The sequence below is a fragment of the Eubalaena glacialis genome, chromosome 13, assembly GCF_028564815.1.
Source record: "Eubalaena glacialis isolate mEubGla1 chromosome 13, mEubGla1.1.hap2.+ XY, whole genome shotgun sequence".
In the NCBI taxonomy this organism is placed as follows: domain Eukaryota; kingdom Metazoa; phylum Chordata; class Mammalia; order Artiodactyla; family Balaenidae; genus Eubalaena; species Eubalaena glacialis.
In genome coordinates, this window is record NC_083728.1 from 8,184,365 (window position 1) to 8,207,198 (window position 22,834).

General features: G+C 42.1%; 1 protein-coding gene across 2 annotated transcripts in view; it reads right to left on the minus strand.

Annotated features, from left to right (window-relative positions):
* Nucleotides 1-714: 714 nt before the first annotated feature.
* Nucleotides 715-22,834, minus strand: part of DOK5 (docking protein 5) — a 156,284-nt gene continuing 134,164 nt past the window's right edge. For both annotated transcript variants that reach the window (XM_061208425.1, XM_061208426.1), the window contains 2 exons: nt 9,764-9,884; nt 715-1,084 (listed from right to left, as the gene is read on the minus strand). In XM_061208425.1, the coding sequence (XP_061064408.1) occupies nt 1,020-1,084; nt 9,764-9,884 (186 nt within the window). In that variant the 3' untranslated portion in view covers nt 715-1,019. The remainder of the gene's footprint in view (nt 1,085-9,763; nt 9,885-22,834) is intronic.

Sequence of the window (22,834 nt, forward strand, 5' to 3'; positions counted from 1 at the left end):
ATTTCCTTGTCATACTCCTCTGCACTTAAGGTCCTTGGTGACAGGTCCTGTGTCTTTTTATCTCTACGTCTCCTGACTCTGTCTAGTAGATGCTCAGCACAGACCAGCTGAATGAACAAGTGAACAAACGCATAAATGGTTGGATTCCATCAAACGCGATGCCAAACCACACTCATGGCTCATAAGGCAAATATTCACATACCTTCAGAAACACTGGAGATACAGAGAAAACCATATAGCCAGAATCCCAAAACCATATGGGTGAAGAATGATCTTTTATTTTAAAATGTCTTGGGAAAGTACACCAAACAAAATAAAGGCTTTTTTAAAAAGGAGGGAGAGGGGAGATGGTGTGAGAGAGAAATTGTAACCCTATAAAGAATATAAAGGGTGCTTGGAAAGGTGATTTATTAACATAATAGGTAATACTGAGTTAAAGCACTGATTTAACTAATGGGGAATACAATAAAACATGATGGCCAACAGTTAAGCAGAACCATAATATTAATAACTGAGGAATACGGTCTAAACAAATAACAAATAATTAAGAGCCATTTTATTGTCAGTACTGTCATACAATTGAAACACTCAGAAGGAAAAACCACAAGAATCGGCAAAAGGATAGATTCAGAGAGGTGCAAGGGACATGGTATCTACAATAGAAAATCATTTTGTGGCATCGACTCCTTTCTGTCCAACTGTAAAAGAGGGAAGAAAACGTCGATATCTATAGAGCAGGTTTCAATTATGCTAATTTTTTTTAAGGAAAGAAAAAAGAAAAACCTTTTAAGGAAAAGGTTTCAATTATGCTAAGTTTTTTTTAAGGGGGGAAAAAAAAAGAAAGGAAAAAAAGGAAAAGACAAATATTGTATTGCAGAGTTTCCCAAGGACCACACAGTTAGCCAGGACGTGTAGCTTCTTTTCTTCAGCGCTTCCCTCGGGGTCATCCTCTGACCTCCCGGGTGGATCTGTGCCTGACACATCACAAGCATGTCACACAGCAATTCTTGGCAGTTCCGTCAGTGCTCAGATGGGTAGGCAGGAAAAGTCTCTGTTCGATGAAGCTTCAGAGGGCTGGTGACATCTTTTCCAAAAAAGATTTAGAAATCGGCAGTTATACTTCAAGAAAGCCCACAACCAGATTAGCTAATCACAAGTTTCTCTATAGCGGAAATAAGTAACATAGGACACAGGATTTTTTTCCCAGAGGCCACTCACAGGGATATGCAAATGAAAGTCATAAGAGATGGCATGATTAACATATCATTTGCATGTGGCCTTTGCACTGAGCTATGATCAGACCAGTAGCAGTTAAGGACAACCTCCTCCTTAATGTTTCGTCTTTTTCAACTCCTACACCCAGAATATTTAGGGGAAATGATATAGAATCAAAGGACTGTGGAATCTTTTGGCAAGGACACTCTTTGGAAACCGGACCAGAAGACAATATTATATTTATACCTAGGAAATCTTGCAGTAAAAGAAGACTTCTTAAAATCCATTTAGCCTTTATTATTTCAGGTTTAAGTTCCAAACCAAGAAAAATGAAGAAGTCAGGAAGGCAACACACAAGGCGACTGTGAGCCCCCTTTGTGACATAGGATAGGGCTGGCAAACTTTCTCTATAAAGGGCCAGATATGAAATATTTTAGATTTTGTAGACTGTATGGTGTCATAGCAACTACTTAACTCTGCTGCCTGTAGCACAAAGGCAACCAGTTAATATGTAAGGAATGGGCGTGAATGTTCCAAGGAAACGTTGTGAAGAAAAACAGACAGCAGGCTGGATTTGGCCGGGAGGCCAGTTTTCGAGTTCTTGCAGACAGAGCACCATCTGCTGGCTAAGGGTTACCACGAGCAAAGGAATTTACACTGCAGACCGGGTGAACAGCTCTCAGAAGTGAGCAAAGCAAAACCTACACAACAGTACAGCATTCCTGGAACCAAATGTGTGGCTCAAGCCGGCCTAACACACAGGGAGATGGGACCCCAGCTAAGTGGGACATGTTCGCCCCACCAACGCGCGTTCAAAACACTGGACCTAGCAAAAAGGTTCACAGTGGCCTCTGGCCCCCTAAGCCTTAAGCTCTACCCCATTATCACCAGCAGCCCTGGCCTCCATCACACCCCAGTTGAGTCTCTTTCTGACATAAGAAATCGTGGATTCGGATATTTGCAAGCCTCAAATCTGAACCATAAGAAAATTATATATATATAGTCATACAGTCATTGGTACACAATAGCGGTGATTATTATTAAAGTAATTTGAATATTAAAATATCCCAAATCACTAGAAATCATTTCTTCCAGGCTCCCAGCCATTCTGGACATGAATTCTATTCTCTTTCCAACACACACACACGCACATACACACACACACGCACACATAAACACACGCTATAACGTAGAGAAACTGCATCAATGGGTTTGAGTCCTACAAGTAAAAATCCAGGCAAATCTTTATTACATTTTGATAAAAATTCCCTGCAGGAAGTAGACAACGTACAAACAGTATTGATGCAAAATTCCTATCTTCAGTCAAGTGCAAAGCCCTTCCTGAACCTTCAACGGTAGCTCCTTAGACTCTAAAAGTTTTTGAGAAAAGTGACTGACAGCATTCACTTGGGGTCAAGTCGAAATGCATACACCTGCAGCTTCTATCATGATGGTTAACTGAATCTTCCTGGTTTGGTTGGAATGCTGTTTTTAAGCTTAAAGCCAGCAGATGGATTGAGAGATTTTTTTTACATTTTTGCAGTTCACACAAAGGTCACAAGCTGGTAGTGGCCTGTGGACGCCATCTGGGCCCAGCCCTGTTCTCTGGCCTGCGCAGGGCTTGGAACATTTGGAATTGCTTGTCAATATCTGAATGACTGCAAACTTCCCGTAAAGGGCGGATGTCCCTGTTTTCTAGGCCTGCACTCTCCCTGCCGTTTTTTACCAGGGACCCCACCACTCAGTCCTGGCATGTCCTCCTGGCCCCTATAGACATGTGAGCTTGAGACCCTGGTTTATTCCTCATCTTTTCACATTTGCTCAGATCTTAATCTACTACTTCTCTCTTACCAGCTGCATATACAATGTATGTGGCGGTGTTAGAATTAATACTGAAAAATCAGTGTTATAGAGAACACATTTTTGGTTGCCAAGGGGGAGGCGGGTGGGAGGGATGGATTAGAAACTTGGGATTAGCAGATGCAAACTATTATATATAGGACAGATAAACAACAAGGTCCTACTGTATAGCACAGGGAACTATATACAATACCCTGTGATAAACCATAATGGAAAACAATGTGAGAAGGAATGTATGTATATGTGTAACTAAATCACTTTGCTGTATAGCAGAAATTAACATTGTAAATCAACTATACCTCAATAAAAAATAAATTATAAAAAAGAAAGAAAAACCAATGTTAACTCCTCCAAAGTAGCCACTTGCTCCAAGAATCTATCATCCTTAAAATAAAAGTGTAAATCGCATGGCCTGGAACCAACCCTCTGGAGGAGCTATTTCCATCACATGGTATTTGTCTTGGAGACACTTCGGGAGGAGCAGAACTTCCCCCCAAAGGCAAGGACATATGATAAAAGAAAGAGCGAGCCCCGGACTAAAAGTAAGAACACTGAAGTTCTAATGTCTGTCCCTCCACCCAGTGGCTACGTGATCTTGAGCAAGTACTCGACCTCCAAGGGTCTCAGTTTCTGCCTTCATTGAAATGGAGAAGATAGTCCCACTCTTGCCAACTCGAGCTGTTGCCAGGTGAACCAAATAAGCAACACAGAAGATGTCCCGTAGAGTGACGCAAACATCTGACGCCACTCTTTGATTTCTTAAAATTATCTAAAGTCACATCTGATCAATGATACGTGCCTATTTTTTTCTTTTTTTTTTTTTGAAACAAGGGATGCTATCTTCCGAGGCAATTCCAACAGAAAGGTTCTAAAATATTGAGCAACGGAGCTCCTTAAGATTAAGAGCAAAATTCCTAAGATGTTAACTTTAAGAAGGAGGTGAGGGCATTTGAGAAGAACATCGCAATGAAGCTGGACACACCTGCTGTCTCCTAAAGGCCCTTATGCACCAGCCACGCCACCGCCTTTCTGCTGTTTGAACACGCCAACTCGTTTCTACCTCAGGGCCTTTGCACTTGTTGATCTCTCTGTGGACAATGCTTTTCCCTGCTTCTCAGTATGGCTGTCTCTTCTCAGACTTCAGGTCTTGGGGTAAATGCTGCAGCCCCTCTAAAGAAGTCCCGTTGTCATCATCCTCCCAAAACCGACAACAGCTCTGCTTCACCATTCTCTACTACAAACACTTTCTTTTCAACCTGACATGGACCAAATTTGAAATTAAATATATGTATGTAATTACTGACTGTGACTCTCCTTTTGACTATAAGCTGTAGGAGGGCAGAAACAAGCCTGTCTCGTAGCCCCAGGGTACCTCCATCACCTAGCACAGTGCTTGGCATAAAGTAGATGCTCAATTAACGTTTGCCAAATAAATGAATGCGTCAATGAATGAATGGAGAGATGAAAACCTCAACTCCTTACTAGATAGGTGATCCTGGACACATTACTAACCCTTCAAATTCTGTGTCTTAGCTGCACATGGGTGTAAAATACTCTCAGGTGGCTGCTTTGTCGACTAAATGAGACCATGTATGTTAAGTTCCTAGTGCAAAACCTGGAACACAGCAGATCCTCAAGAAATGGTAGCTTTTATAAAGATACTCAATGAGTATGTCCAGTCTCCTTTGTATGGAACAAATCTGGCACTTTACTAGAGATATGTTAATGTTTGTTTATATAAAGAAGGAGAAACAAGATTGCATGTTCAAATATATTTGCAGAGCTCTGATTTAAGCAAGACTAAACAGATTTTTTACTACAGGACATCTCAGAGTCTGAAAAATACTGATTTGCTTTCTGAACCTCCTAAAGGAGAATTTAACATGTAGCATTTTTGCCCCAAACTTATTGGAGCATAGTACTTTTCTGGAGGAAGGTGGTATCAACCAGGGTTAGGACAATACAGAAGACAATTGTAAAAAGATGACTCTGGTTATTTTATACAATGAATTCTTAAAAGAATCCTGTGAATACGGTGCTCAGCACACTGTTGAATGCTTCCGTTTCATGAATTCCTTCCCAGTTTTCATGATAAACCTCACAAGTTGATTCTATATATACCTAAACATAGAAGAGAATTTAGTTTTGAAAGCTGGCAAATGGGGTGGGAGAAGCAGTGAAGGTGGATTGAACACGTCTTAGTGCAGGTGGGTGTGTCCGAACCAGCACCTTCCTCTCTCCCCCAGAAACGGCAATAATAAGGTGGTAATTCCAAAAGTAACCAGCAGGTGGCTCTCTAGGACTAAATTTGGAGAAGAAAATTTTCTCAGACCAGTCGGATAAATTCCCTCATAAGGGTCTGATTTCCAAGAATAACCACCAGATCTGTCAGAAAACGTCGGCTTGAAATACATTAGGGTAAGTGAATCGGCCAGAGGAATTACAACTCACGGATACCAGCAAAACAAGAAGAAATTACGTGCTGTGTAATCTCATCCTGTGGCACACAGGGTCATGATGTTATTAGCTTTTCTCAATTTCATTTTTTTTCTGGGGGTGGGCAGAAGGGAAGAAGGAGAGCAGGTGGTATAGGTGGAATAGATGAACTTATCCCATTTATTTGTTGTGTAAATGACCACCCCTGATAATAAGATAATTTTAGGTAGTCTGTGAATATTTTTTTTAATCTATCAAATTTACTGGTAAGTTGAGCCCCCTAACTGCATACACAGCACGTATTAGCACTGTATCTTAATGAATGTTGGCGACTAAAAAGCAATCCACAAGGTAAAATAAATATGGACAAATCTACACAGAACACGCTGGTGAGGAAATATCTCAGTAAACATTGGTACACATTAACTATCAAAATAAAATACATTTACATTAATTCCTACACAGGTAACAAAAGTATGTGAAAACAAATAATTTGATGAAATAACTGGTACCAAAAAACGTATATAAATGAAGCAAAAAAAAAAAAATGAAGCAATTACAATGCCATTCTCATGCACAGAAATACTCCAAGATAATAGGACATTTCAGTGAGTATCAGCATGCAGTCAAAACAGGAATAATATAAGAATTCTATTGGAAATTTGTGTTCAATGAAGGTCATACTATATAACAAAGAGCAAACAATAATAGTTTTAATTATCATCTTCAAAACCTAGAACACAATCATCTTCAAAACCCTATAAAATTATCAATCACAAAGTCTGATAATCCATCATCTCTGAGGGAATTCTGTGGCATTTTTTTCTCATCACTGGTATTTATTTCATTAGAAACTAAGCTATCACTATCTTCAAATGACTGTTTTGTGAGTATTACTACTGTGCTCATTTGGGAAATCCATACCAATAAACTTGAACCTAAGTTTACAGTAATGCAGGCAGAACCTTGTTTTATTGTGCTTCACTTTATTCTGCTTCGCAGATACTGCATATTTTTAATTGAAGATTTGTGGCACTCCTACATCGAGTAAGTCTGTTGGCACCATTTTTCCTAACTGCATTTGCTCACTTCGTGTCTCCGTGTCACATTTTGGTAATTCTCACGATATTTCAAACTTGTACATTATTATTATATGTATCATGGTGACCTGTGATCAGTGATTTTGATGTTACTACTACGACCTGAAGGCTCAGATGATGGTTAGCATGTTTTAGCAATAAAGTATTTTTAAATTAAGGTATGTACATCTTTTTTAGACATAATGCTATTGCACACTTAATCGACTACAGTATAGGGTAAACATAACTTTTGTGTCCACTGGGAAACCAAAAAATTTGTGTGACTTGCCTTATCGCAATATTCGCCTTTTTGAGGTGGTCTGGAATCGAACCCCGAATATCTCCAAGGTCTGTCTGAATCTTTTGAGTATTGAATTATAAAAATAATAGATAACAAACCTAAAGATAAAGATTTATCAAATAAACCCAAATCCAATTCTGATGAGTTGTTTGGTTGGTGGCTTGCTATTTTTGACAAAAACAACAGAAACTTCTCAAAGAACATGATTTTTTTCCTTTGCGGTGAGGTTTTGTGTTGCTCTGCTCCGCTTCTAAAGATGACATTATCACTACTGTTATTTTGGAATTAGTGGGTCACTCGTCTTTGATGATCATCCCAGACCTGTCAGCTATGTATGGTTTTCCAACCATAATATGGGCTTTTTGCATGCACGTAAATCTGTGTTTTTTGTCGTTGTGGTTTAAAAAAACTATGTCTGTATGCTGGAAAACAGAGTTGTTTTCTTCGTAGCAAACAGATGTAGACATTGTCAGAGGTAGTTGTATAAACCCAAGGAGCATACAAACCGCATGCTAACATTATCTAAAACATCTGCTTTAAACTTAAGAAGATTTTTAAAAATATTAAAGGGTCTGATAAGACCCTTAGCCTTAAAATCATTTCTGATGAATGCCTACTCGTTTTGGTTAAAGAGAGTTAGATTAGTTAAAGTAAGGATTGTAAAGTGAGCGTCTTCTTCATATGACATTTTCTCTGTCCAGATTGTCCTAAGGATTTTTAAACTCTGGGATACTTGCTAATAAATTCTGAAACTGCAACACATACTAAATATTCATGATATCCACTCTCATCTTTCCAAACACGGTATTCTGGGGAAATCCAGTGATTCATCAACTTTGATACAAGTTGACTATTCTCAAATTACCAGGCTGTCTCTCAGGAATTCGAGCAACTTATCCATTTTCTCTTTACGAAGCCTACATCACTTTGGTTCTCAACTTTCTTTTGCATTCCAGACACACAGAATCTGAAAAGACATACCTTTTCTGTAAAGATTATTTGGGTTTGTGTAGACAGTCAAGTTACAAAGCAACTCCATAGCTTTTTGTGAGTATATGTTCATAACACATTCTTCTTTTAAACCTTCAATAATTACTATTGGTATTTGTACAGTTGATCTTATTGTGTATTAGAAAAAATATAGGTAATTGTTATAGCAGTATAAAGACAGTAAAATATACTTTTAAAAATAAATATATTTAAATAGGAGAGACTGAAGAAAATTGAATAATGGTACAAACGATATGTAAATGACAAAAACTGTGATAATGTAAGTCAAATGCTGCAAAAATTTCTGAATTTGTTCTGACATGAAACCAATGGCATTTATAACAACCTGATCTAACCCAACCCTCCCTCTCTGTGTAGATGTGTCTTGGAAGGTCAGCTTATTTATCAATTATCAAGGCAGTCACTTGTCACTCCTACAGGCACTCAGGACATAATTTTTGAGCATCTACACTATGCCATGCTCCCCACAAGTGAACAGAGCCTACAGTCATAAAGACTAGAATGTAAGGACCTTCAGTGCCCTCTTAGCATTATACGGTCATTCAACAAATATTCATGGACTCCATGCAAGGCACTGGGGATAAAATAACGAGGAAAAAACAAAGACACAGGTCGGCTGCCCTCCTTGGTGTTACTGCTTCTTGGAAGAGTTAGTCATGAGTCAACTGGCCACACAATTAAATATGAAATGAAAACTGTGGTGGGGCTATAAAAGAGGGTGCCCTCGTCTGCACCTTAGGGGTACACACGACCGGAGACGCCACACCAGTTATGATGAAGTCTGGGGGGCCTGCCTTGGAGTCAGGGAGGGCCCTGGAGGTAAGACCTAGAGATGACAAAGAGTTACCTCGGACAGGGGAAAGGCACAGAATTCCAGGGAGAAAGACCAGGAAAAGCTCTCTGGGGGAGAGATGACCAGCAGGAAGGGCCGAAGGGAAGGCTGGGTGACTACGGTACAGAGAGCAGGTATCTACGGCCGAGGCCATTGTTTCCTGTGGTCATTCGCTCGTTCTTGCATTCATTTATTTAGCAAGTTTCTGCATATGAACTAGGTGCCATCTCGTAGATATTCCTCCATGTTTGTGGGTCTCACTCCTCATCAGTGAAAAGGTCTTCAGCAAGAACCCCCTACATAGGCCTATTATTTATAAGTTACATATACACAAGGTATCCTTATACATAAAACACACAAAGATACATTTGAAAGGATGAGAAAACGTTTTAACATTTTTCTAATTGTTCCCCTGGTCCCTCCATGGGCCGTTCTGTACCCTGCTTCAGAGATCACTTTTCTGGAAAAGGGGCCTCTCAGGATTGGCTTAGAGTCACAGCAGAACCAGAGCCCAGGACTCCCCGTCCCCCAGTCCGTTCCCTTCCCAGGAGAGCGTGGGTCCCAAACTTGACAGTCATGAGCATCACACATTTGGGGCCGGGCCCCACCCTCCGAGGTCCTGAGAGGGCCTGAACGTCCGCACCGCCAGCGGCACGTTCCCAAGGAATGCCGAGCTGCTAGTCATCAGTCCACTAGACTATTTCCCCAAGCATGGGCCAGACCTCGTGCCCAGACCCCGTGTAGGTTGTTAAAAGTGCACGCTGCTCAGCCGCTCCCTACACCTTAAAATCTAGCATCTCTGGGGTTGAGGGCCCAAGAATCTGCATTTTAAACAATTCCCCCCAGGACACAGCGATACAGTATAAGTGACGGGGAGTGAGACCTCGACAGGGGCCGGGCTCTGGGAGGAAGGGGGCTCACCAGCCTGGCGTGCAGCAGAGGTGAGGAGCTGAGCCCTCTCCCCAGCCATCCCCCCCCGCCATCTCCCCCCACCCCTCCCCTCCCCGCACACACTCCGCCCGCGCTCACCTTGCAGGCGGTAGAGCTGCCCTGCGCTGTGCTGCCGCGTGATGTGCTGCCAGTAGGCGCTTCGAGGCAAGGGCACCATGGTGCTCAGCGAGGCGGCCCGCTCACTCATCCTCATCTGGAGCTGCGTGAGGGAAGAGAGCGCGTGTCAGCAACCCCGGGGCCGCGAGAGACCTGCCCCAGGGAGCTCCACGCAGGGAGCTGCAGAAGCACGAGCTGGCCCGTCAGCCAATCAGCGCGTACGGCCCCGTGGCGGCGGTGGACGCCTGTCGGTTCCACTGACTTAGCAGCATCCATTCTTCAGCCGGCTGGCAACAGTGCATTGATCCTCCTTGGGGGAACTTCCCTCCAACTCAGCTCAATCGATCCGGTCATGGTCAGACCCCACCACTGATTCTAGGGGTGGCCCGGTGACCTGCGTCAGGCCAATACGACACAATCCCTGGGGACATTTATTAGGACTTTTGTGGAAGAGAGAATCGGTAGAGGTAAATTAAGGGGTTTTTCTGCCTGTTTTTTTTCACTGCTGGATCCCAGGGTCTAGGTTATTTCTGGCACGTGGTAGATGCATAAGAAATACCCGTTGAATTAAATGTTTATGAGCTTTCTTGTGGGGTTGCTGAGAGGACAGGAGATGGGCCTGGAGCCTATCTTGGAACAATAAAGGGAGAACATGCCAGTCATTGGACACTATTCCAAAGGAGACAGCCAAGAAAAGGAGGGGAGAGTCCCGACAAGCTCCACTGAGACCTTGGATCCTACCTGAACCAAGAGACTAGCCTGGGACTTCTCAATTATACAAGCCGATTATTTCTGTTCAGTTTAAGCTGATTTGAGTTGGTTTCTATCACTAGTATAAGAAAAAGAGCCTTGTCTGCCCCTACAAGCACCTGATCCGCATTCCAGACACTGAGGGAGGAAGAGGAAGTCGTAGCTTTTGGCACCAAACATCTAGGAGTATCCATCCTGAAAGATACAGTGTGAGGCCCCAGGTCCTTGGGGAGTAGTCAATGGCCTGTCCGAACACATGGGGGGAAGATTCAAAGAGAAGACAGCTTAGTGGGATGGGCAGGAGGTGAATAGAAGGCAAATGGGGACAATGCACGAAGAAGAGTGGGTGGGGTTCATGATGTGAGGCAGCTGTCCAGCCACCCTCTCCTCTAAGCCCTGGTCTAGACACAAGCATGATATACTTTTATTGTGTCAGAACATGAGAAATGACAATTCACAATGTTTGATTTCCTGGAATTGCTTGAATATCAAATAACCCACCCCAGTCTTATAAAAATGTACTCACAGATAACATGGATTTATACAGGGATGGGCATTAGGATAGTTTGCAATCATGGAAAACTGGGGGCAACTTAAGTTCTCCATCACTCAGGACCTGGTTAATTGCAGAGATACATTGGAATATTTGGCAATTGCAAACCAGAGGAAGGCAGATTTACATCAACTAAAAAGGAAACATTTACATATTGTATCATTAAGGAAACAGTGAATCAGACCACTCTAGTAGAATGCCATTTTAATTGCTCATATGAGGAAAGCTGGCATTAAATATTTATCCATTTGGGTTCAGTGAGATGATACCTGCTTAGCACTTGCCTAGCACAAACTAGGTGCAGGAAAAAATGGAGGATATTATTATGATGAGTATAAACTGCAATGCCCACTGAAAGATATTTTTTTAAGAGAAAACTCCCCACTCTACACATCTCATTAACATGGTAGTTCCAGGCATAATATCTGCATATTCACTCAATAAAGCCAAAATAATATGAGGCTTCACACTCTGGAGAACAAAACTCATTGTAGTTGATGAGATTGACTTTTTTAAAAAAAAGATTATAACCGCCTTTCTAAAGACAATTTTAATTTATATGTCTTGCATTTACATGTGACAGATTGGGTTCTTTATCACAATAGCACAATTACCAAAATGAGTCTCCAAGTAGAATTACATAGCACTAGGTTTCATGGGGACATTTTTTCCTAAACATGTCCTGTTAAATCAAAAGGGCAAAAAGCTGAAAACAAAAGCTAGTAGAGAAGTTCTGTGGCTGTTTCTCTATTTCTGCAGAAACGAAAGTCTCAAAAGTTTAAGAGCAAAAACCAAATCCAAACAAACCAAAAAAATCTATTTACCAGTGACTTCTGGTGACATTCAACCTCATTAACATGGAATACAAGAAAATAAAGAGAGGAAAAGAACTGGATTCTCAAGGTACTGATTATAAGATTTTCTTAATATAAAGGGATTATATTTAATGTAATAAAATTTTTAATATAAAGCAAATATTTGGGAAATAGCTATCAAATTCAAATTACTCACTGTATTACCGTGAATATATTTCTGCAGCCCAGCATGATCTGACTGTATTTTTAGAAAGCTTATTTAGGAACAAAAATAAAATGACACTAATGTCATGTGTCATAGAGAACATTACAAAGCCAGGTTCTCTGTTTCTTCCTCAAACCTTTGAAACAATATCTAATTTTATGAAAGAGGCATTTTAACTGTCTTTGGAGAAAAATGCTGAGAAAAGTCTTCTTATTTAACAATGCAAAAATGTCTGAATTCTCGAAGATTGAGAAGACTTAGGAAGTCATGTGGTGAAGAGTCTAGCTGGAAGGTGTCTGCCCTCATGCTTCTTTTTTTTTTTTTTTTATTTCAAATATATCATATCTTTTTTATAACTTATTTTCTTCACCTGAACAATGTACTGTTAGCATGTTGGCATTTCTACAACAGCATTTTTAATGTCTACATAGTATTCCATTATATGGACGTATTTGTTTTTGTTTTTTTTTTAACATCTTTATTGGAGTATAATTGCTCTGCAATGGTGTGTTAGTTTCTGCTGTAAAACAAAGTGAATCAGCTATACGTATACATATGTCCCCATAACCCCTCCCTCTTGCGTCTCCCTTCCACCCTCCCCATCCCACCCCTCTAGGTGGTCACAAAGCACCGAGCCGATCTCCCTGTGCTTGTCCTCATCCTTCTTTATTGCTTTAAGTGACCCTTCCCCTCTGAGCTTGCTACCCTTCCCATCTCAGGCCGCACTATGGCGGGGGCCTGCCATTTCCACCCACCTGTGGTGCCTCCCCCCTCCCCCCTTCCCACCATTGCCTTGATCCCTAAGCCTGAGAGCTCCCTCCACTCCTCACCTGGCTAACACCTACCTTCCCTTCAGGAGGTAGCTCAGGAATCACCTCCTGACAACTCTGCCCCCTTAATGACACCAGGTGCTCCTACCAGACATCCCACAGCCCTGCTCTTACTCTGATCATTTCACTGTTCTGTGACAGCAGCTAAACTAGCCCACCTCCTCCTGTAGCCCATGCACTCCAAGAAAGTGGGGATTATATCTTTTATCTCTGTGTCCCCAACACCTAAGTGGGGGCCCCAAAGGCTGAACAAATAGAGGATGGATGAGTGAATGAGCCAATGAACCCAGCTCTTGCCCAGGGAGTAAATCCTAATCAACACAGCCAATCAGAAGCACTGTTGGCCCAGAGCCGGATTCCTGCTGAAGCACCAGGTCCAGGTTAAACTAACGTGGTTCTCGGGGGCTGTGGGGAACGTGGTAATAAGACGGCATCATTCTAGAGACGCAGACGCAGAGAATGGACTTGAGGACACGGGGAGGGGGAAGGGGAAGCTGGGACGAAGTGAGAGAGTGGCATGGACATATATACACTGCCACATGTAAAACAGATAGCTAGTGGGAAGCAGCCGCATAGCACAGGGAGATCAGCTCGGTGCTTGGTGACCACCTAGAGGGGTGGGATAGGGAGGGTGGGAGGGAGATGCAAGAGGGAGGGGATATGAGGATATATGTATATGTATAGCTGATTCACTTTGTTATACAGCAGAAACTAACACACCATTGTAAAGCAATTATACTCCAATAAAGATGTTAAAAAAATAAAAAATAAGACTGCATCATTCTACTCTGCCATTCAAGTGGTAAGCAGAAGCAGGGCCTCGGGGAAAGACCTGCTTACGTGCGTATGCACAATCGGTCAGGACAGTCCGACAGCGGGGGAGTTCAGCTCTACACGTTTATTCATTCTACTAACAGTGTTACTCAAGATCCCGCCAGGGAAGAAAGACAAGGCTTTGTGAATGTCAAACAAATGCCTTCTTGTACTTCAATACTCAAACTTTCCCCCTAAACAACAGGGATGCACGTAGGTCTCTTCCTAAACCAGCCTGAGCGAGTTCTGACGCTGCCCAGTGGCCTGAGATAATCAATCAACGGATGTAATTGATTGGGTTTCAAGGACACACAAAGCATTGTGCTGCCGAGGGTGGCAGGGAGCCGACCGTGGAGTAGGAGACCCGTGCTCCCGTTCAGGCTGTGCTCCACATGAGCTGTGTGACACGGGACACATCCCTCCCCGCGTTTAAGCCTCAAAATCTCCTCTCTCATGGAACATCCCTTCCTAAGGAGACAGATAATAAAACTAAACAAATAAAAAAGAAAAAGACTGCCATAAAAAGGAATGAAGTCCTGACACACGCTACAACACGGATGAAGCTGAAAACTTGATGCTGAGTGAAAGAAGCCAGTCACAAAAGACCACATAGTGTACGATTCTATTTATATGGAATGTCCAGAACCGGCAAATGCAGAGAAAGCGGATCGGTGGTTGCCTAAGGCTGGGCGGATGATGCCTAAAGGAGATGGGTTTCTTTCTGGGGTGATGAAAATATTCTGGAGTGGACTGCAGTGATGGTTTCACAATTCCGTGAATATATTAACACCATTGAACTGTACGGTTTAAAAGGGTGTGTTGTATGGTATGTGCATTATATCTCAATAAAGCTGTCCTCAAAAAACGTAAAATAAAATCACATCATAGTATGTGCTACATGGACTATTTTCTTAAAAAGCATGATGTAATGACGTACTGGGTGGCCACTTCCTGTCAAGCAGTGGCAGGGGAAGTGCCATTTAAATTTGCGTGACAACTGGATAAAGCACGGCTCCCCATCATTATCATCGTCAACAACACAGACAGATCCTTTTAACCACCTCCCAATACTCACAGTGAGGGAACTGTTCATTGTCAAGGCCCTTTTCTCATAATAATGGGCAAATCATATCAACCCTCTTGGGAGAGAAAACATTCTAATGACCGCTATATGTGGCATGTCAGCAAGAAAAACAACCGTCCTCTCCACTGCCAAGCACAGTTTTGGTTTCTTCATCCTTCATTGGGTTTGGCTGACACTTACCCGTTGCTTGTGCACTTCTTTTATGAGTCTGAGACCAGGCGTGCAGGGCAGCGGCGAGTCTCTGCCACAACACTACACCACACCGTCCTTCTCTGGAATCCATCCGTTTTTACAACAAAGCATTGTGTTTTGCAAAACTGAACAGCACGACAGGATGCTACAAGCCGTCCATCATGAGTATGCTCATGTGCTGCGTATGTGACACTGTTCTGGATCCATTCAGAAACCAGCACAAATCATCACAAAGGCAAACCGATGACGACTTCACGACCTAATTCCCTCCTCATCAGACTCCTATTAAACTTCCACCGGGCTGCCCCTTAACGTAACTCAAGTGGGGTGTCTGCCAATAGCCACTCTGCATATGCAAACTCAACCTGGGCCCTGAAGTCACCGAACAAGGACACGGTTTTGACAACAAGATTGTGCTGTGAGTCACAGTTACACTGACGCCGAATGCCTGCTCAACATGAGAGACTTCCAAAACTCATCTGATGCTGGTAGTAGCCCTCAGTTCAGGGAAGTATATAGAAACCAACTTATTTTCCCTGGGTGTTTTAAGCACAACATGTGCACAAAGTTGAATCAGAAGGAACAATTCAGTCCGAGAGAGAAAAAGTAAAACTAGGTTCTAAAAGAAACCCGCACTTCAATGTCTTTCTCTCATTCCACCCAAACTCAGCTGTACCAGTGACACCACCCTTCAACTCATGGACATTCTCCACTCAGCTTCCTGAACTATGCCTTCATGTTCTGCCTACATATTCTCCTGTGAAAATCACATTTGGCAATAGACTCTACCTATGCTTTCTGGACCCTGGGTCAGCGGTTCTCCGAGCTCTCCAACTTTAGCAAGCAAGAATCATCTGGAGGGCTCACTAAAATGCAGATTCCTGGCCCGCATCCCCACTGTGGATGGGGCATTTGCATTTCTCCCAAGTTTCCAGATGATTCAGATTGTACTGGTCCAGGGACCACGCTTTGAGAACCACTGTCCTATGCTATTTATCACCTTTGGACCGATAACTCTGGGAAAAAGTTTTCCACTGTAGTAAGACCCCAAACTCCGGAGTCAGGAAACCAGGGTTAAAGTCTGGAATCTGCCACTAATAACTGTATGGCTGTAGACTAGTTATTTAACCTCCTTTAGTCGTTAATATCACGTCAGTAAAAAAAAAAGAGAGGAAAAAAAGTTCCTCCTTTGCAGCTAATTCCAAGAACACACATGACTCATCGTGGGGTTCCATCAATGTTAGCAGTATTTCTAATTAGCCCTATGTCAATCAAAATACTATCTTTACCAAGAGTTCTGAACAAGGTCCTAATAGGAACATTCACGTTTTCTTTTTAAACCTAAATATTTGATACTGGACTGTGTTTCTGGCTTGAGGGGAGAAGTTTTTAAAAGTTTTCAGGCAACAACAAAAAAGCCACACATCAAATCAAATAAATAAATATGCTTAGAGAATATATTTAATCACCTGATCCAGTTGGGATACAATGAATTTAATGAACAAGCATGAATGAAGCTCTTACTGTAAACATGGAACAAGTGTAGGAACAGGAGAAAATCCAAGAAGCTCTACGGTCCCCCCCCCCGGCTCCCCAAGAAATTTATATTCTGCAAGGCAGCTTTATCTTTGGATTTGGTAGTATTTTGCTGACACCTAAGAGGAGGGGAGGGGAGAGTCCACATTTTTATGATATGTATTACCCATTTTTAAAAGTTGTAATAAATTGTATTCTTTCTTAATATATTGATATATTTTTATTACATCAGGAAATACAGAAAAGAATACAGATAGATTTGAAATAATCATTTAGCAAATGTCTTAGAAAAAAATCACTTAGAAAAAAACAAAAACAAAGAACAAAAACAAAGAAACAAAGAGAACTTTTAACATGTTAACGTTTTCTTTTGGCCTTTTTAAAAAATGTGAATACATGATGTATATTTAACACAAACTGCAGGATAATGTATATACTGTTATACATCCTCTTTTTTATTTAATAAATTATAAATGTATCCTAATGTTCCTAAATACTGCCATCTTCTATGCTGTCATTTTAAAGTCTGCATCATAGCCCATCCTTTTGTTGTACTATAGTTTATTTGTTCATTTCCCTAACCATTTTTAATTCACCAGCTAAGATAACAGAATTAAACTGTGACCCAGTCTCCTTTATAACATTTTTTCCCCGCTAACCACAATTTTTATCCTGAGACCCACTTTATCGACAACTATTCCAATAACCAATGTTTAAAGGAATTTTAAAATTTAATTTTAATTTACATGTCAAATTGGATTTTAGACTGACTCAAAAATTACTTTTAAATGTGACTAACATCAGAATGGTAGATGAGTTGGTAATTTCATTTTATTCTTAAACAAAGCAGTCTTACCTTCACATTATTGTACAGCCACGCAACAGACTAACCTGTTAGCCATTAAAAAGAAAAGGGTAGATCTTTATGAAGTGATATGAAACAATTCTAAAACCAAAGAGCCACCATTCCTTACCTATGTATGTTGGTGGGGAGAGCTCATCATCACTGGAACAGGTTTAAATACCGTCTATCCACACTTCGATGATTCTCAAATGCATGTCTGTACCTCCAATCTCTCCCCTAAACCTCAGGCTCCTGTATTTCACAGCCCACTCCCCACTTCCACCTAGATGTCCAGTAGGCAGCTCTCATCTAACATGTACAAACTGGAACCATCGTTTCTCACACTCCACGCCCCAAAAGCTCTTCCCCTTCTAGGTAAATGGTTCTTCCATTCAACCCATTGCTCTGTTTAAAGAAGAAGAGAAACCTTGGAGACTACCTTGTTTCCTCTCTATCCTACAAGTTCAACCATCAGCAAATCCTGTTGTTCAAAATGTATCCAGAATCCACTTTTCACCACCTCCCTCCCCACCATCCTGACCCACATCATTAGCACTCACCTGGATGCTCAGATGACAGAAATAGTCCCTAACTCTGCTTCTTACTTGTACTCTTGCCTCACCCACCCCCAGTCCTTCCCAAACAGCTGCCAGAGTGCCCCCTTCAAGAGTAAAGCCAGCTTATCTCAGCTTTTCTCAGAACCCTCCAATGACTTCTCAACTGACCCCATGCAAAATCCAAACTCTTGACCATGAATGAAAGGTCATATAGGACGTGGCTCCTACTTATTTCTAGACAACACCTCCTACCCCTCTTCTCATTTCATCTGCTTCAAAGTCATAGCTTTGTACTTGAACATGCAAAGCACAGAGCTGCCTCGGGGCCTTTGCACTTACTGTTCCCTCTGCCTGGAACAGATGTGGTACATATGTACAATGGAATATTACTCAGCCATTAAAAAGAATGAAAAAATGCCGTTTGCAGCAACATGGATGGACCTGGAGATTGTCATACTGAGTGAAGTAAGTCACACAGAGAAAGACAACTATCATATGATATTGCTTATATGTGGAATCTAAAAGAAAAATGATACAAACGAACTTATTTACAAAACAGAAACAAACTCACAGACTTAGAGAATGAACTTATGGTTACCTGGTGGCGGGGGTGGGGGGGAAGAATGGGGGGAGGGATTGGGAGTTTGGGATTGACATGTTATATGCTGCTATGCTTAAAATAGATAACCAACTAGGACCTACTGTATAGCACAGGGAACTCTCCTCAGTACTCTGTAATAACCTAAATGGGAAAAGAATTTGAAAAAGAATAGACACACATATATGTAAAAAAAAAAAACCCCAAAAAATGGCCCTTAGAAATTTCCACTCCTCCCTTCCCCCCCTCTCTGCCAGAGTATCACCGTATCAGCAACAAACCTCCTTCATTCTCTCTCCTTTACAATGCAGTCTCCTTCACAGCATTCACCAACTCTTGATACAGTTTTATGTTTATCTATTGATGATTGTCTCATTCTCCATAACAATGAGTACACTCTTTGAACACAAGGACTGTTTCTTGTTCTCTGCTGTACTCCTTCCTAGAACTGGGTCTGACACAAAGTAGAAACTCAGAAAATGAATGTACTTATTAATACATAGATACCTTTATATCTATCAAGGGATATGATGTTCCGGAAGGATGCAAAAGAAGCTGGTCATGGGTTTGCTTCCGAGGAAGTAAACTGGGGACCTGAGATGATTAAGCATGGGAAAGAGACTGATTTTAAACTGTGTAACATTTTGTACAATTGTATATCATGTGTGAATCAAATATTTTAATCCAAAAGCCTTCTTTTGAAATCTTCAAAGAAATCATAGCTCTTTTCCTCAATTGCATTCCATTCCATGCACTAGTTTAAAGAACTTTGAAACTATGCATAAGGCACTGAGCAATGTGTATAAGTGCCCCCGCTCCTCCAAGAACAGGCTTGTAGAGAGGAAAGACCTTCCCGCTTCACACACTGTCGTTTTATAGGCCCTCCCCAGCCCCAGCCCTAAGCCCCCTGATCCTCTCCAGATGACACTTACTAGAAAATGAAAACGAGGGGAATTTAAAAGGAGAGTAGAAAACAGCTCTCAAAGAAGCTTAACCTTAATTTCAAATTTCTAACCAGAGAGAATTACTCCAACTATCTCATGAATAGTCAACGTGTTTTGAACAGAATCTTTAAAATGTTAGGTTTATTCCTACAAATTCCAGACCAAATGCCTCTCTTAAAAGAGAACAATAGTCTTAGACAATACTTTTTTTAAAAAGACATAAAAATCAAGCATGTGTTTGTGTAGTATGTGATCTATTTACCCAGTTTGAGGTAAATCTATATTTCTGAGGTTTATCAAACCCCCTAGTAAAGTTCTAGCAAACTTGTACGGTTTGGGGCTGGGAGTAATTCATTGAGATAACTACATTTGCTGCATTCTTTAGGGTTCTTTCTGCTTGATGAAGCACGTTCACGTAATCAATACAAACCGCTTAAAATGCTAATTGCTACGCTAAGTGGCGGTATCCAAATCCTCTGGAAGCGAGACGCAAATGCTGTTGAACAAGTTTTGTAATCGTTGTGGGTTGATGACAGGAGCTATATCGTCCTCAAGGTGCACAGAGGTCTGCAGAGCGGCTCTTGCGCCCACCTTTCCTCCCACCTACTGGACAGGTGCGCTCACTCCCACTTCAGTTAGAGGAGTGATTTCTTAAAAGGATCTAGTTTTCTCCAGCGAGAGAGCTTAACCACATGTTCTTGCTTCCGTAAACACATGAAACACCGTGAACATATCCTGCTGAGATGCACGTAAAGACTGGTTAAGGTCCGATATAATTAGACCAGGAGGGAATTATGGCTGCATTGACACCTCTGTTGTCAGCGCAATGTATGTTCACTGAATGATCAGTGTAAGTCTTACTGCGGATTTTTGTATGTATAAAGGGCATCAAAGCACGCGGTCCCACGCTGTGCTCTCTCTAGCTCCAGTGCCATTTCTTCCAGGGACCAAGGAGCCGGATGCTCAGAGTCGCTTCAGAGCCATAGTTCTCAAAGTGTGGTCCCTGGACCAAGCATCGGCATCACCTGAGAACTTATTAGACATTCAAATTCCAATGCCTCACCCACACCTGCCGAAACCCTGGAGGTGGAGCCCATCCACCTGTGGCTTAGTGAGCCTTCCAGGTGACTCTGATGCCCGCAGAAGGTGGGGAACCACTGTCCCAGAGCCCACCTTTTCTGCTCCCTCACCTCATCACCGCCCAGACCACAGACACACTTAACACTCAGGCCCTAGACATTCTCTCTCTTCTACCTCCAAAGGCTCCCAAATTTCCTCCTTCCTTTCAGCTCCCACTGACTCACACCCCGGGCTTTACGTTCCTGTCCTGGCTCTTGACTTACTGACTGTAAGCCATGGAGCCTCAATTTCTCCCTCCGTGAAATGGACCTAATAATATTGCCAATAAAATGCATACCATTAAAAAGAATGAATGAGACCAAGGTTGGCAAACTTTTCTGTCAAGGGCCAAATATTAAATGTCTTCCGCTTTGCAGGCCATCCAGTCTCTATGGTGCCAATGAACCCCCTCTTTTATTTCCATGTGAAAGCCGCCATAACAATGTAAAAATGGATTGGGTGTAGCGGTGTTCTAATAAAACTGTACTTACAAAAACAAGCACAGGCTAGATTTTGCTCATCAGCCGTAGTTTGCCAACCCCTGAATCAGATCTATGCTACATGACTTTAAACTACTCCCATGAGATATTTACTGTTGAATGAGAATACCAGGGGGTAGTTTCTTCAAATGTGTAATATGATCACGATTTTGTAAAATCAACAATGACCCCCAAATACCCATATCTTGTGTAGGTATCTATGTGTGTGTCTATCCACCTCTGTGTGTATGTAGATGTCGATTTCTGTGTAGGATTATATGGGGACGGAGGAAGACGTGGAAAGATAAGTGCACACTTTTAAGTTTTAGGAGTTGCTAAAGAGGGGAAAGAGGCATGCAAACCAATAATAAAAGGGAAAAAACAGAGCACAAATCATCTTCTATACGGTTATATTTTTGCAGTTAGTTAAAATTTCCATACATGTGTTTGTGTAAAAATAAATTAAATAGGATTCAAAAAACCAATCCCGATCTCCAAGGATAGTTGCGAAAATTCAACAAAATAAAGCATGCAGACACTCAGCGTCGAGCCAGATGGAGCTGCTCATTCCAACTTTAATTATCCCTCAATTAGACGAAGCCTCCGAACTCAGTTTTCCGTTCACGCTCTCCCTGCCTGCGTCCCTGCCTCCCCCTCACCCCTTTCAGTGAATTACGCACTTGCTGTTCTTTGGTCCATTCACTCCCTCGTTCCACGCATTTATATACTCCGGGCATCATTTACAAGGCATGCACTCTGCTGGGGGCTGGAAACTTAAATAAAACACAGAACCTCTGTTTCCCCCAGGATTTTATAGTAAATGGCCAGAGAGCTAGTTTAAAGCCCAGCTTAGGTCACATCACCATCTGCCTGCACAATGGTGTCCCGTCCTCTACAAAAGAGAGCAGACCCTCTTGTAAGCAGAGCTCTCCTTCCCGTGGTGGAGAAGATTCCACATCTATGCTCACATACCTAGTGTCTGGTGTGATTTGTATGATGGCACTTAATAAAAAGTGGCTGAATAACTGAATCACTGATGGACACACCGGCTGACTTGACTGAAGAGATGAACCCATAAGTGGATGAGAAACCTCCCTCATCTTCCATCCCCTTGCCATCTTATCCTCTCTAACTCCCAAGTCAACATTAACAACGCAGGTGGACTTGGATTTAGTAGGTGCCAGACACGATGTCAGGAAACCACAGGCATTATCCCACCCAGCAAGGTATGTACTAATACAACCTCCTCTTTCACAGGAAGGGGAACAAACACTACAGGTGGCGAAGTGACCTGCCCACGGACACTGAGCTGGTAAAGATGCCCAGCCAGGATGTAAGACCTGGCCTCCTACTGCAGAGCTAAAGTTCATATCAGAATCCTGTGTATGTCTCAAGAAAGCACAGAGGATGTCATGAAGACCTTAAAGGATGGGCTCACGTTCTGTTCATAGTGATAAAAGGCATCTGAATTTTGGAAATAAATTTTATTTCAGAAATAAAACGTTCAAAGCTTAGAGAAATGGCAAACAGTCGAAGGAGGTGCAAGGAGACGGGAACACCCGCGGAATCTTGAGGAGCAGAATCTCCCAGTGATTCTCCCAGCCCTCGGGGCCCTCACGGTCCCAGGGGCCTTTGCTCAAGTGAAAATCAACCATCTGCCAAACAGGTGGCCATCCTCGGCTTTCTCACGAAACCCACGCTTCTGGGCTGCCGAATCCAGCTCTGACAGATGTT